Consider the following 16,357-nt stretch of genomic DNA (forward strand, 5'->3'; position numbering starts at 1 on the left):
TGTAAGCTGCGACCATGAGACCCGTTCCTGGATTCGTACTCTGCTTTGTTGCTACCGACCTGATACAAATAGCAGTTTAAGCAAATAACAGTCTGTCTATAATTTATTCTGACCTCTCCCCGAAAAGGCCTAGCTGTCCGACTTATACATTATGGATAATTAGTGTGGACTGTTATTCGTCTCAACTGCTGAAATATCATAGGCCAGCCAAGTCTGAGGACTTTTAATGTTTGTTTAGAGCCTAATTATTAATTCCCCGTCCCCAGCCAAGTCTATGGACTTGTAATGTTTGTTTTGGGTATATTATGATGTAATTCGTGCCAGCCAAGTCTATGGACTTTTCATGTTTGTTTAAGGTAAATTATGATGTAATTTGTGCCAGCCAAGGCTATGGACTTTAACGTGTGTTACCTATTATCAACCGACAATAAGCCTCTCCGACCTTAATTAGTAGTCTGCATGGATATCTGTGACGTCAGTACTATGACATCATATTGATGATCTCCATATTACACATTACACAATAATGTATCATAATATATGATTCAATTTGGCAAAATACAATATACACAATATCCTATAACAAGCACTTTGTCTACACTTTTTCAGGGGCCCCACTTTTTGGCATTTGAGGACTTATAGCTGAAATAAACTAGGCTTCCTAATTAAAAGTTTGGATGAAGAGGCACGCTGATTGTAAATGACTTCAGTGGATGCTGGTGGGCCTACTGTTGATCTCAAGCTGTTCAAGCAGTTAATTAAAAAAAAGAGATGTGGCAAACCAAATCGGTTACAGATTGCAATTAATGTGTTGTGTGAGAGAGAAAGCTCGATACTGCCTTGTTAGCAAGTGCACGCCTGCCGGGGTCAGCCCTATCGAAAAAACAACTCCCCTTTATTTGTTTTCAATCCTTTCTCATAAGCCTTTATTAAAGTCAAACCAAGCGATAAACGATCATGTGCAGAAAAGAAAATCTGTGTCGCAACTCCAGAAGGTATGTTTCTATGGTAACCCATCTCGTGCACACTGAAAAGAGGGAGGGAGATATACTTCTGAAGGACAGTCTTTTATCTCTTCCCCTGTCCTTTATTCATCCATCTGTAATACGGTGAAGGGTATGAAAGGCAGATAAAGCGCAAGGAAGGAGAGAAGAAGAGAGGGCGGGGAGATGGAAATGGCATTTTTGGGTAAGGATTTAAAGGATAATCCGGAGAGTTGTTTATCTTGTCAGTCTAGCGTGCCAATTGAACAAATTCCACGTCATCCACCTCAGAATCTCTTCTCAAACGAAGAACATGGCTGTGGAATCATTGTGGACACCATTTTATTGTACCTCTCTTCACTGGTGATTATGAACTGGTACTGTTTCTCATAGAATGGCACATGCGTGTTTATTTGGACTTGGAAATACTGTAGATTAATGGATTAATGGCAAGAAGCAGAGACCGGTATAGTGAGGGATGACTGGGGTAAACAACAACTCATAAAACAACAGAAACACAGTAGATGTAAACATGGTTTCCTATAGCTACAGATGTGTTTACCTCTGCGGGCCAATTGCATCCGAATATAATTATAGTCTCACACACACACACACACACACACACACACACACATAGACCTTTATCTACTCATTGAGTGCAAAGTCTTTAATGTCGCTTGAGCTTTGACTCGGAGGATATCACCTTTGTTAGTCCTCTCTAAAGCATGTTAGATGTACAGTAATGTAAATCACTCACAGTTTGTTAATGCCACACTTTTGTAACCAGCTTTGCACATTATGTTTTTTCCCAGGGCCAGTGTGAGGCTGTGAGTTGGTGGACAGACCCAGGGGAAGACTACTCCCTGGGTCTCTTGCCCACCTCTTCTTCGCCCTTCCTCACATCTCCCCGCCTCTATACCCTTGGACCCTGCTCAGAGCTCTTCTGAATCCACTCCTACGCTGAGGTTCCCAAGCTCTCCTTCACACGTCCATCTGCAACGTCCACCTCAACTAGCCCTTTCCACTGGCGCTGGGAACCGTGCACGATCTGCCCTCAAACTCCATCAATCAACGACCTCCATCGCTGGTGCCCTTGACTTGCGCTCAGCTGGTGCCCAGCTCCCGGTGACCATGTCAGTGCCCTCAGCACACGAGTTCCACTGGCAGAGCTTGGCTCGTCTGCCCAGTGGCAGAGTGTACCACACTGTGACTCAGGTCGGCGGTCAGATGTACATGCTGGGGGGCTGTGATGCTGCAGGGAGGCCCTGCCCCACCCTGGAGCTGTACTCCCCCGAGGTAAGTAACAGGTACACAATGTACATTGTAAAATACTAGTATTTAGTTTTTTTTCTTTCTTTTTTTACATTGACTGAGATATTATACCGGTATGTGATTTTTTCATCTGCCCTTTCCACTGATCTGATTTATTTCAAGAAATAATCATGGAATGAGAAACACTATAGGACTTGTTTCAAGGCTCTTTGTTATCTATGATCTATTTATTATCTATCTAAGTCATAAACCAGCTAAATGATTCTGAACATCTTGAAAGGAGCCTGAAAAGTCTGACTGAAAATAATAATTACCTATCCTTATTATGTCAATTTGTTTGCACTATAGTGACATAATAATTACCATAATTGCTCACTTGATGACAAAAGCTTTAATTGTATGAAAAGCCAAATTCAGCCCATTATTGTAAATACGATAATTTGTTCTTAATATCCTGCTTAATTTAAGGAAGGTAAACCAGAAAGGTGCTTGAAAGAAATGTTTAATATTAAAATAAGAAAAAAGGAAGAAAATAGTTTGATATTAACCCATTCTGGACGGGAACCCCTTTTGGTGTTTGTAAGCATTATGTTATACTTTAGCTATTGAAAAATAGCAGATCTACAAGCTCATAGAGCAGCACTGGATCTGCTATTTTTGAAAAATCGTAAAAATGTGTCGCAAATCTTTGAATATATATTCTTTCACAGTGAACTTCTTTTTTTTTAAATTTTTATCCCACGATTTTGTAACCCATTTTTCACCCCTGTGTCAATTATCTAATGTGATCCTGGGCTCTACACACCCTCCGCCAACCTAGTCCCCATATATGGGGGACATGGGGAGAGCAACAGACTTGAACTCATGCTTCCTTCATGCCTGAGTGTCCAAGTTGCTCCTTTACACCTGGCAGGGGGGAGTTTCCCTGGTTGGACGTAGCGTGTGGAAGGAACACGTTATTCCAACCAGTTCCTTTCCCCTTCATCAGGCGCCCCAGCTGGCCAGGGGGAGGCAGTTTAGAGACCAGGATTACTGCATGTTTTTTGTGAGGGTACCTACCCTAGGGGACAAGGGGAGAACATGCAAACTCCACACAGAAAGGCCCTTTCGCCAACCCTGCCTCGGGTATGGCGAAAGGGCCAAGGAACATTTTTAACTCAAATCTTTGCTTCTGGGGCGGTACCTGGAACTACATATTATCAGATGGGGGTCCGCGGCAAATTACATATCATTTTAGGATCCTTGTGTATGGGGTTAGGAGCGATGACGTCATTGACGTGTTTACTGTAGCATGGGCGATGTGGTGCTGTACACTGCCTGATTTTGATAAAGCTTTTTACTGGCTGATAATTTTGTTTCGTTTTTGTCTTTGGTCTTTTATTATTTGACTTTTTTTTATTTTTATTGTTCGTTGAATAGATAGACATTATTGATTTGGTTGTCATAGCTAGCAGCACCGCAGTAGCTCAGGTCTAGCCCGGAGACCAGTCAACTCTGCCAGATGCCAGGGACTATGGATTTCCTCATTGACCAGATTTACGATGTGTGTACACTGTAGTAAACTACTCAAAGAAACAAAGGCACTTTTATGGTGTTGAAAGCCTTTTCTCCACCGTGGGAAACCTCTCACCTTTTGTGTAAAATCCACTATTTTGCCCAAAAAATTTAATATATACTACACAAGATGGAGCAAAGTAAGTTTCTGCTCACTCAATACTGTCATCTATTCTACAGACCTGGTCAATAGAAAGTGCTATTGACCGGATCTGTAGGTGGTTGTATTGAGTACAAGATTAGCCGCAGGCCGCTGGGCAAGACTTAACCTGTTGGGTGTCTAAACAGAAGTGAGGTTGAGGCTTTACAAATCTATTTACATTATCTACGCACGTTGTGATTGGTTGAAAAATACAGTTTCTCAGGGAAGTACATACGATGGAAGTACCACCCTACCCTGTATAGACGTTAGGTTGATTAGGTTGTGACCAGGCTTTTCTCCTCTGAGATAGGAAAAGGCTGGGAAAAAGGCTAGCCGCAGACAGCACAGACAGACAGACAGACAGACAGGTGTGAAAACAATCTCCAGACCATCCTTCAGCCTAGCAGAGATATCATAATCACAGACCTACATACGGTACATTATACAGTACACCACATATCACCAATGTGCACTATTGTAATTGTAAGTTTGCACCAGCTCTATTCTACGTATATTTTCTCATGACCATCGCCATTATTGCTTTGTCTTCAGGGTGACAGATGGATAAGTCTGAGCCCAATGCCCACCTCTCGTGCTGGGGCAGCGGTGGCAGTGCTGGGTAAGCAGATCCTAGTGGTGGGAGGTGTAGGAGAGGACCAGAGCCCCCTGAAGGCCGTGGAGATGTACAACACTGAGGAGGGCAGGTGGAGGAAGAGGAGCGCTCTACGCGAGGCTCTGATGGGGTTGGCCATCATTGTGAAAGGTGGGTACCTCTACACCGTGGTACTTGAAGCTATCAGTATCCAAAATCCACCATCTCCATCGGCTCACTGTTGATCAGTAGAGGGACCTTTGTCCTACTGTATATATCACTTGTCGGCACACATTAAACTCAATTGTAACTTTCCGTTGTAATGAAGTGAAAATTCTTCACTGTCTTTTGCAAGTTATTTTTCACTTTTTAATGAACTTCATATCCTTTAATAAATATATGATGTTCTTTCCATAGTTTTAATTAACTTGATGACCTTGATCATCTGTTTAAATAAAATGACACACCAAGACAAGTTTTCTCTCACATTCCAATGACATGGTCATTAAATGCTGTACACATAGGCATTTCTTATGTATAGTTTGATTATACATGCCGTTCTATTTGGGAACACAATTAGTTATGCTATGCCCAATATTTATTAGTTAACTCTCATGGTAATATAGTTATTATTGCTAATGTTTTAGCGATTTATAGTTATTAGTCCTTACCCGTTCTGAATATATGAACAGCAAATGATGTTCAGTGTGGGTAATGTGATAGGGGGGGGAATTGTTTACCCGTGTGGGTCTGTTGCGCGGAAAAGTGTGTCCCAGTATTAATCTGTGTCCATCCCAACATGCATTTCACTGGTGACACGTGATTTGCGGGGAGATGTTTTTTTTTTGACGCAAATTAATTTAATTAAGATGATTGTTAGAATGTTTGGCGTGTGTAATGCAGGGCAGATTGAGGTTGGAGGACAGAGCTGTGCGGCTGGCGGAGAAAGCGAGCAGCTGAAGTACTCTGACTGACTGACTGACTGACTGACTGACTGACTGACTGACAGACAGTCCGCTAAATTATTAATGAATTGTCATTCTTACACACAATCTCTTTTCTCTCGCTTCATCTCCTGCAAATTGTGACACATGAACACACAGGTCTACAGTCTCTTTCCTGAGACTATGCTGGCATGGTTTGCAACCTTTCACATTCAGCTAAGTACATCTCACCCATCCTACATAGCCACTAGTTTTCAGTTGTATGTACATTTGACTGTCACTATGTATATATACAGTACTTTTTTTTTTTAAGTGTTGTCAGAGACAGGCTGAATATCATTCAAAGAACCTATCGCTGATATGCAGCTACTCAGTCATGATTAAATGTCCTTGAGCTTAGGGATTACAGTCACATACTGAGGAGGTGTTTGTTCAGCCTTTTCTTGAAGGCATGGATACTACTTGGTGTAATATCTCCAACAACCGCAGGGGGAAGGCTGTTCCATATTGTTATAGCAGAGTGGAAAGCTCCTATCAAGGTGTTTGACTTGAGGATTTCCAGAGCGTGTCTTGGTGATACGACCTGGGATGTGAGCTTGGGGTTAGCAGTTTAGTTATTCTGTTGTTTACACTGGATTATTTAAAACCTTCACCATCAGCAGGAATTGTATAGGATCGCAGTGCACTTTTGGATATAGGATTTTGCAAGATATCTGACCTCCTATCCACATCTTTTGTTCTGTTGAACTACAGTAGCAGAGAACAAAGAACATGGTACCTCTACAAGGAATAAAATAGAGAAAAAAGCATAGAGGAAAGCACACCACACAAACCTCCTCTCCCTAGCAGTCTGCTGGCAAATGTAACATCTCTATGGAGAATAAAATTGACAAAATGAGGGAAAGGATTACATTAATTTTGTTTCACAAGAAGCTGGCTTTTGATTGATTGAATTGATTGATTGAAATATTTATTAACAGTTTGTAGAATTACACTACATTTCAAGCACAAACTCAATACAAAGACTGTTAACTGTGAGTGGACGACCCAATTAAGCGTTACACTTGTTTACAACAGGGTCCACATTGTTCAATTCACCTACCATTACAGACCAGGTGATCACCCCAGCAGATCACTTCTCTGTATTTCGTATGGATAGAACGGAGAAGTCTGGATAATCGAAGGTTGAAGAATCTGTTTCACAACGAATGACAACTGGTGTAATCATTGGGCAATTATAATCTTCTTGTGCTCCTGTTCGCCTGCCCTGGAACACCTATCAATCTGGTGCCACCCTTATTATCTTTGATGACATTTACCCTCGGTTACGGTATATGCATTGGCCTTTAGTCTCTATCGTTGCTGCACGACAGAATTATCAGATTACAAACCAAGCATCTGAACGCAGCCATGATAACTCTCGAGGCCTTTAATCTGAGAAACGTCAAAAGAACAACATTGTGAATAACTTTTATCAACACGTTAACACGCTCCTGAAGTTGGCCAGTGAAAATCAAACACTTTCATATTGCAACCTTTGATAGTCAATCACTATTAGAGTCATGTGACCTGGTGGAGCTCTGCACTCTACGAGCGTACCTCTCTACTATTGTAATCTGCCAAAGAAAATCTAAAAAGAATCTACATGAAAAACTATTTAGTTTCAGTTTTAGCGATGGACTGGCTTATCACAAATAGGCCTACACACATATAGCATTTTGTAAGCCAATCCTTTCCATAGACAATCATTCATCATCTATATGCTGTATATTTTATGAGACAAAAAGGGGAAGTATATTACCCAACTCAACGCTGCATTATTTTATGCTTTTGTTTTATGCACAGCTTTGTCTTTATTTCGTTCTAGATACGCTATTGTGACTTTCTGTCTCAGTATTATTTAAATTGTTCTCACAGTTGCCCATATCACATTGTGAGGAGAAAACACAGAGTGCCTAGATATAGAGTAGAAGTCAGAATTGTGAAATGCAGCTCTTTCTAATTTTATTCAGTGGAAATGGGCTTCCATATACCCTCTGGCAATACAATTCTTATGCAGGAAGCGTCATTTTTCTGAGCTCCAGAAGGAGGTCATTTTACATTCTCATTCTCTCTCTCGCTCTCTCTCTCTCTTTCTCCCTTGTCTCTTATATTATCGCTCACTTACTGTAGATCTGTCTGCCTGTGAAATCCTTATCCGTTAATTTTACCCTGAGAGTGTAAAAATGTACCTTGTGGACATAAAGTAGTCTTACCTTCTGTCTGTCTGTCTGTCTGTCTGTCTGTCTGTCTGTCTGTCTGTCTGTCTGTCTGTCTGTCTGTCTGTCTGTCTGTCTGTCTGTCTGTCTGTCTGTCTGTCTGTCTGTCTGTAGATGGCCGTGCCCTGGCAGTAGGGGGGATGGGACCCGACCTGCTCCCGCGTAGCATCCTGCAGCAATACGACCCAAGGAAGGACATGTGGGCACAGTTGCCTCCTATGCCCACTCCCCGCTATGACGCCAACCTGAACCTCCTGGGCAACAAGATATACGTGGCAGGTAACGGCCAAGGGAGTGATGGTGTGTGTGTGTGTGTGTGTGTGTGTGTGTGTGTGTGTGTGTGTGTGTGTGTGTGTGTGTGTGTGTGTGTGTGTGTGTGTGTGTGTGTGTGTGTGTGTGTGTGTGTGTGTGTGTGTGTGTGTGTGTGTGTGTGTGTGTATGTTTGTGTCAGGTAACGGCCAAGGGAGTGATGGTGTGTGTGTGTGTGTGTTTGTGTAGGCTTGTGTGTTTGTACTATATCAGGGCGACACAGGATCACTTCCAAGGCTTGCTAGATCTGACTTTGCCAGACAGAGAAAAACACTATTGATTCTGCATTATTTTAGCCAACTAATTACAACAATAATTGGAATAAGTCAATACATTAATAATAATAATAAAACCATTATGTCTAGAGAAAACTAAGAATAAGACAATTTAGTATGAATAATAAAGATAAATTCTGACTATATGGGGATAGAATTACTATTTGACAACATGACACCATTGTGCACTGCCTGGACTGGAAATCTGTCCTGCAGAAAGATGGCATGAAATAAAATGTCACATTTGCTGCAATCTAATGCAGCGACACGTTTTATCTTCTGTGAAAAGTTGGGCAGCATCAATAATGTCTGTCAATTCATCCAGCTGGAGGGAGAAGCACACACGGGATTTGGTATAAATCTGAAAATCCCCTCACATCTCCGTTGAAAACTAGATGATTCATCTCAAGGGGTTATTCCCAATAAAGAATTTCAAACATCACTGTTCTCCTGGACAACTGATGGTTGTTGAAGACATCCATGATTTCAGTCCTGTTCTTAAAATGGCAGCAACAGCTCCTTCAATTTTATGGCATCCTGAAATGATTCATTGTGTGTTTGGAGGCTGCAGTGGTTGCATAATACAGTTACCAAACAGCTTCATGGAAACATATTGATGTTGCTAATTGATATTTAATTTCCTTCACCTTTTGGCTGGAAATGTTTCCAAAGTGCAATAAAAAAGAAAATGCATAAAAACAATCAGGAAAAGTAATAACGGTTAGGTACATTTATTGATAATATAATGCAAAATAAATAGAATTTAAGATAAGAACCCATGAAATAGTGAACTACCAGCAAGGAGACAGTCCTGTCAATGAAGTGCCATTCCATGTTACCTTTCTTCGACAGATACATTTTCCATTTAACATGATGACGAAACAAAAACATTATGCCGAAGGTTGTGGGTTCGACTCCCTGATATGATTCATTTCATTGGGCATCACATTCGAACTAGCAAGCTGGCGTAAGATTATCCGTGCATGGATGGATGGTTATAATCCTCCACAATCAACCAAAAAGTATTTCAAAATTGACCGGCTTATCATTTATGAAGTGGCTATACGTGGCTATGGCTGAACTTATTATTATTATTTTTTTAAACTAGTTTGACCCCTGGTTTGGCCATAGACCCCCTAGTTTGGCCATAGCCACTTGCCCAAATGTGCCTAAATGTGCTGACCTCATCACAAAACGGCTATTGTTTTTTGTGCAAAACTAATGCTTGGAATGGATTCAGAATCATGAAAAAACCCCTAGTTTGGCATGTCACATGCTGCTTAAAGCATAAGTAGCATAATCCAACCTATAGGACATACCCAAGGACTGGTTGTCAGAGGGTTTCGACAATGTATGTTGTCGAATGTTTCCGACAGTGTGCTATCTCTGCTGCCCTATATGGCGGAGCTGCCACTGCTTGTGCCCATGGAGTGCTGAGTTACATGCACCTAAAATATTTGTGTTCCTGTATGCTTTTCCTGTGTGGACATAAATAAATTGTTAAACTGTGTGCGCGTGTGTGTGGGTGTGTGTGTGTGTGTGTGTGTGTGTGTGTGTGCACAGGTGGCCGTCAGTGCAAGAGACCGGTGAAAGCCTTTGAGATGTATGACTCAGAGACCCGCTCCTGGACTTCACTACCCATGATGCCGTGCAAGCGCTCCTACGGGGGTACGGTGTGGGACCCACCCGGCAGGCTGTGGCTGCTGGGGGGCCTGCGTCAGGGCGGAGTTCATCAAAGCTCCAAGTTCACCAAGAACGTCAACATCTTTGACACGAACCAAGGTGAGAGCCTTTAACCCAGTGGTTCCCAATCGTTTTCATGCCAAGGACCCCCAAATTGACATGCATATTAGTCTATAGACCCCCATGTAACGGCATTTCTATCTCTGGGAGCCCCAATTTATATTGTAAAATCAATGTTAATTTAACTCTAAGAGTGTACAAATGGAACCAAATGGCCCCGTTAGGTTCCATTTGGTTCCATTTGTACACTCTCAGAGTTACAAACTATCATTTAGCTGGGGACCCCCTGGAACTCCCTCAAGTACCCCTGCGGGCCCCCGGACCCCACTTTGGGAACCACTGCTTTAACCACTTAAAACACTATTCTTAGTCAAAACAGACTGCTTTCTTCCGTCTTCACCAAATATCTCTGCCAAAATAGCTTAATGGTGAGAATAGGGATGCTGGGGTTCAAGTAGTTACACACACACACACACACTCACACACACACACACACACACACACACACACACACACACACACACACTTCTAAAAGACATTCCATGCCTTTACCTCCTTTCAGCTTAATTGCACATAATTTCGGTACTGTCTGTGGTTCAACATACCCAGCATGCAGTGCACTTTCTCTACCTTCAGCCTCAACCTTATACCTTGTCGATCTCATATGCTGTTGACGGCTCGCATTTCCTCGCTCTGACACACTGGCATCAAGTACTCGCACGTCGCAACAAATAAGAGTAGCAATTAAACTCAACAGAGCTTATTCTCTCAGCACCACAGTGCTCCCTCGACCCAGGGAAATTACGGATCCTCCATCTACCGAAACAACAGGTGGACAAATTGAGGAGGGACTGGAGAGAGATGTGGCGAGTGCTGTTCGCTGGGGGAAGAAAATCAATAAGTCATTTCAGACAGTAGGATATTTGCACGTGCACCTTGGGATTGGTCTATTTTTTTTTCCTTTTCCCCCCAAATGGAAGACAAATGAGTGCAGTGTGAATGTCAGTGCTCAACAAAATTGTGCATGCGTGCGCGAGAGTGTGCGTGCGTTGCGTGCATCGTCACGTGCTTCGTCACGTGCGTGTACACTTGTGTGTGTGTAATATAGGGAAAGACAGAGAGGCATATAGGACTGACGTACATGATCACAAACCCTCAACACACACACACACCCTGCACACATGCTGTAGCTGCTGTCCCAATGTAATTTTCGTGGAGATGAGATGGTAGATCTCATCAGCAGGCAGGGATGGGGACGGGGAGCATTTTAAATTACAGCACCCTGAAGCAGATTGCTTTATTATCTATATTCAACCAATATCTTTCTCTCTCACTCACTAACACACACACACACACACACACACGCACATGCGTGCACGCACGCACACACACACACACACACACACACACACAACACAATCTGCTGTCACAGAGCGATATTCTATTACCATTCCAATCTCATATCTCCAATATTAAGATATGCCACAGTTCCTACAGCCTTTTAGCATTGTCTTCATATCGCCTTGCGAGACGCAGTGAAAGCCCACCATAGATACAAATTGCAGAGAGCAGCAGTGAACGGAATTACTACCGCCCCTAACACAAGGCCTGGCTCTTCAGAGACTCTATTATCTCTCTGATTCAATTGCCCTTCTTTATCTCTATCTCTCCTTCTCTGTTTTTCTTTGTCCCTTTTTTCCTTTTTTTTGTACACCCTCACCTACCAGATTTACTCTCAGGCGACGAAAACGTTTGCAGGCATGCCCAGCCCGGCACGCTTAACGCCTGCATAAAGCATCTACAAAGATAGAAACGCTGTCTTTGAGGGATACGCCTCTGCTGAGTCCCAGTGGGACCTGGGGGATTGTGCTGCGTGTGATGATGTGTTCAGAAGGCTGGCTAAAAAGACCACAGGAGAATGCGCTGCTCGCCGCCAGGAAAACAATCAAAACGGAGGCGGACTCTGAATAGGCTGCAGCATCAGCCAGCTGCGCCCTCTTCTGTTCACAGAGTCTGTCTGTCTGGCTGGCTGGCTGGCTGGCTGGATGGCTGGCTCCTTTTATACTATCAGTGTCTCATTAATGTGTGTGTCTTTCTCTCTCCCTTTCTCTCTCATTCGCTCCCTCATTCTCTCCCACCTCCACCTGTCTCCCTCTTCCTATCTCTCTCCCTCTTCCTCCCTCTCTCTCTCTCTCTCTCGCTCTCTCTCCAGCACAAATAAAGTTACCTTCCAGTCCCCACAGTCACGACACATCAGACCTGGTTTTCCCATCAGATAAATGAGCCTTAACAAGGCGATATAAAATAATATTAATAATAACAATAATAAAATAATAATAATGAAAAAATAAGAAAACAAGATGTTTGAAAATGAACTTGGTGTTCTGGAACAAGCTTCCTCTCTTCTCAGGAGATTCTCTACACAGGATTACTCTTTACTTTCGTTCTAATGAGAGTCATTCTGTTCTCATTTATCATGCTCAACTGGAACATAGTGTCGCACCCAGGTTCAGCTGTTGATAAAAGGCCACAGCAAATGCCCTCTTATTCTGACTAGATATCGGCTTTTGGAGAAAGAAAGAATATAATTGTATTCAATGCCAGGAGTCCGTGGTTAGGACCTTTTTAAAGGAAGAGAGAAGGAGACAGATAGAGAGAACAGGAGAGCAAAGCCATCTCTCTTTGTAGTCCCTGCTGTCTCTGTTCCGACCTTCACTGTACCCTTGTGACCAGGCACGTGTCGAGCACACATAGACATGACATCAAAGGGTGCTTGAGCCTCTGCCCTTTTACTCGTCTGTAAAAAGTGCCCTCTCCAGACCATGAATGCAGCATTTACTATGGTGAAAGAAATGCAATTGCCCCCTCTCCATGTCATACTCGAATGCAGCACTCAAAATAAATGCCTTTTCCTAACTCTCCTGAACTTGAATGCAGCATTTCATCATGTTGAAAGAATTGCTCTCTGTGTAGAAATCCATGCCGTATGCAGTATCTCCGGTAAAGGCTTAATTATACTTAGTCGCGCACCAAAGATATCCGATCTACAAGCTCACAGTGAAATGCATTGTGAGCTTGTATCATCTTATTTTTGCCAAAACTGCCCTTTTACAAATGTCATCCCCCTGCTCCTCATTACATTCTCTGCACATCACTGCTTGTGACAAGTTGTGTGGGCGCGTATGTGTGTATGTGCGAGCGCCTGTGCCTGTGTGTGTGTGTGTGTGTGTGTGTGTGTGTGTGTGTGTGTGTGTGTGTGTGTGTATGTGAACGTGTGCTGACTACCGCTGCTTTGTTACTTTGATGTTAGCACAGGTCACGGTAGTGTGTAAAAGGTCGCCTACTTCATGTCCAACTGAAAGTGAAAAATAGTTGTTGTGCAGAGACTGCAGACACACTCAGTACACAGACAGACAGACAGACAGACATGCATGCAAGGTCCTTAACTATTGAGCCCTATAGCATCCCTTGTCTGGGGCAGGCAGCACACAGCTATTCATTGTGAGCTCACGTAGATTGGCTACTTTTGGCAAAGGATTTGGTGTCTACTCATGTCCAGAAGAAAGGGAGTTCGATCCACCACGCCATCAATTGACCATCATCCGACTCTGTCCTGGTGTCCTGGTATCTACTATAAATAAATTAAAAGGACGTGTAATAGTCTGTAATGCTACGGTCGCTCATTACTGTTGGCAACTCATGTCCAGTTTACCAAGAACAGAGGGTTTAAGTGGTTAACCACTAGAACCCCACCATCCTTCGCCTTCGGGAACATTCGCCAACAAATAGCTGATCTACAAGCTCACTACACATGATGTGTTGTGAGCTTGTAGATCAGCTATTTTTGGGCAAAGAGATTTGGTGCAGACGGAAACAAGCGGTCGAGGTACAGTTGTAACTCGGTCAAGTCCAGTTCTCTAAAACTAGAGGGTTTTAGTGGTTAACGCGGCACACGCCCTCCGCTGGTTTCTCCCCACAGGAGTGTGGCTGAAGTCTGAGGAGACTGTAGCCATGAAAACAAAGAGAGCTGACTTTGCTGCGGCCTTCCTCCGCGGTAGAATGGTGGTCGCGGGGGGACTTGGTAAGTCATTTAGACAACTTTTTATTCATATTGGACCTTTTCAAACAGCAGTTTAGAAAGCAGCACCTCTCAACGGGGTCCTAACGAATAAGAAATGGAAAAACACATAATATAACGGATGCAATTCGTAAGGGACCTCACATTATTGCACAGGCCCAATATAACAACGGAATGCTGCAGCAAATCCAATTGAAAAGTAATGTAGCCTACTCTTGTACTCGTAGTTGTTTCTAAGAGTAGTCTGTGGACGAATTTATTTTTTACATTTTGTACAACCTTGGAATTAACTTGGAATTAAGGAATTCACTGGGAACATTTTCCAACCTCTAGTTCAGAAAATGCAGATTTTGACCACATCCCTCCCTGTGTGTTTGTGTACGTGTGTGCATGCGTGTGTGCGTCCAGGTCACGAACCTTCAGCACTGGACACGGTGGAGGCCTTCCATCCCCAGAAGAAGAAATGGGAGAGGCTTGCTCCCATGACAGTCCCCCGCTGCTCTGCCTCCTGTATTGTCATCAGAGATCGCCTCCTAGTGGTGGGGGGAGTCAACCAGGTGAAGTATTGGAACTGTCGACAGACAGACAGCCTGTTGAAATGCTTTGATTTAATGGTATCTTAACGGTATCCACCGAGGGCCAAATAGCTCACACACTGTGTGCTTGTAGATCAGCCTTTTTTTTTTTGCTATTCGTCGTATGAGAACATACAGTATACAGTAGGCTAGCGTGTGTGAGTGTGCATGTGGGGGGGTTTTCAGCTATTGTCAGATGTAAGAAGGAAAAAAGGTTTTGAATCACTGGTCTTCAAACACTAGCAGCATCGGGGAAATATTCCCAACCACGCAACCACACCCATCCCCACTAACATCGGTGTGTGTGCTCTCTCTCTCTCTCTCTCTCTCTCTCTCTCTGTGTGCCTGACAGGTCCCCAGTGCCGCTCATGAGATTCTCTATGTGAAGGAAGAAGAGTATCTATAGGCTGAACCACACGGCAGCCATTCTCAATCTTCCAAAGACCTCCAGTTTGATATTAGGCCACGGGCCCCTATTTGATACGAAACCTTCCTATGAGACCCTGCTCTACACGGTCAAGTCTTCATTTAACGCTGAAAAGTCAACGTATCGGACGGTCAACCTAACAATCTAACAAACAATCAACAGCTGTCCGGAACCCTCTCGAGGATCCCTGGCGATGTATGTCCAGAACCCTCTGGAGGATCCCATGCGATGCCCGGACCCCATGCTGAATACCACTGGTCTGCAGTGTTCGGCAGGTGCTGTCGTACGATGTTGTTCATTTTAAACTCATTTGAGATTCAGGCGCACAACCCAATTTTAATTAGGCTTAAGAGGTCAGCCATTCCATTCCGTTGTTGTTGAGCACAATTTGATGACATAAGAACCGTAGCACAATAGCATTATACAGGGAAAGTGGCAAGAGGACTTTGATTAGGACTTTTCTCACAGTGCAGCATGATGTGACAGAAAACACTGCCCCCTGCTGGGGCTAAGTGATATCGTTGCTGAGAAACATGTTTACATTATAGGTTTCAGCCATTTAGCTGACACTGTTATGCAGCACTAATACATACACCCAAACACAACGCATGGCTTCTCAGATGTAGTGACATGTGCGCACGCACGCACGCACTCACACACGCACACACAATAGAGGAGCTGGCTCTTTCTCAAGATGAATTTTGGTATGATACACTTTAGTGTGATACTACGCTGTAGTACATATTTGCAGAAATACATTTTGTAGCCTTTATGTCTGTTGTAGACAGAAATTATATTTATTCCTGAACTCCTTAAATGAATACAATACTGGTATGTATTTTATTTTGTATTCCATGTTTTGTGGGGTTTTTTTTAAACAATTGTCTAAGATTTGAAGGGTTATAAGGCATTTTACTGTCTCCTTAAGCACATGAACGAGTATTTTGTACAGTTAATTGTACTAGATGATGCATATAACCATTTTAATCTGTGACGCGGCAGCTGCTAGCAGCACTTACAGTAGTAAGTCAGTTTTGCACTTACTGTAGTAGTTTTTCTCTATAGTAGCATAATCTTTGTTCATATTGCACAAGAATGCTGTAGTATCACACATTTGGGCTCATGTATCTCATTTAGTGAACATCAAGTGCTGTCGGTTAAAAACTAAAACAGCATTACTTATATTACTTCATGAACATTGACAA

General features: G+C 43.0%; 1 protein-coding gene across 1 annotated transcript; it reads left to right on the plus strand.

The window, feature by feature from the left end:
• Nucleotides 1–2,114: 2,114 nt before the first annotated feature.
• Nucleotides 2,115–15,168, plus strand: klhdc8a (kelch domain containing 8A; the record flags this gene model as incomplete). Its single annotated transcript, XM_080774064.1, has 7 exons — nt 2,115–2,279; nt 4,504–4,714; nt 7,860–8,024; nt 9,893–10,111; nt 14,052–14,153; nt 14,559–14,707; nt 15,078–15,168. The coding sequence occupies 7 exons, from the start codon at nt 2,115–2,117 to the stop codon at nt 15,129–15,131; spliced, it is 1,065 nt and encodes a 354-aa protein (XP_080630190.1). The 3' UTR covers nt 15,132–15,168.
• Nucleotides 15,169–16,357: the final 1,189 nt, after the last annotated feature.

This window comes from Protomyctophum bolini (genome assembly GCF_963924005.1).
Source record: "Protomyctophum bolini genome assembly, chromosome: 2".
NCBI lineage: Eukaryota > Metazoa > Chordata > Actinopteri > Myctophiformes > Myctophidae > Protomyctophum > Protomyctophum bolini.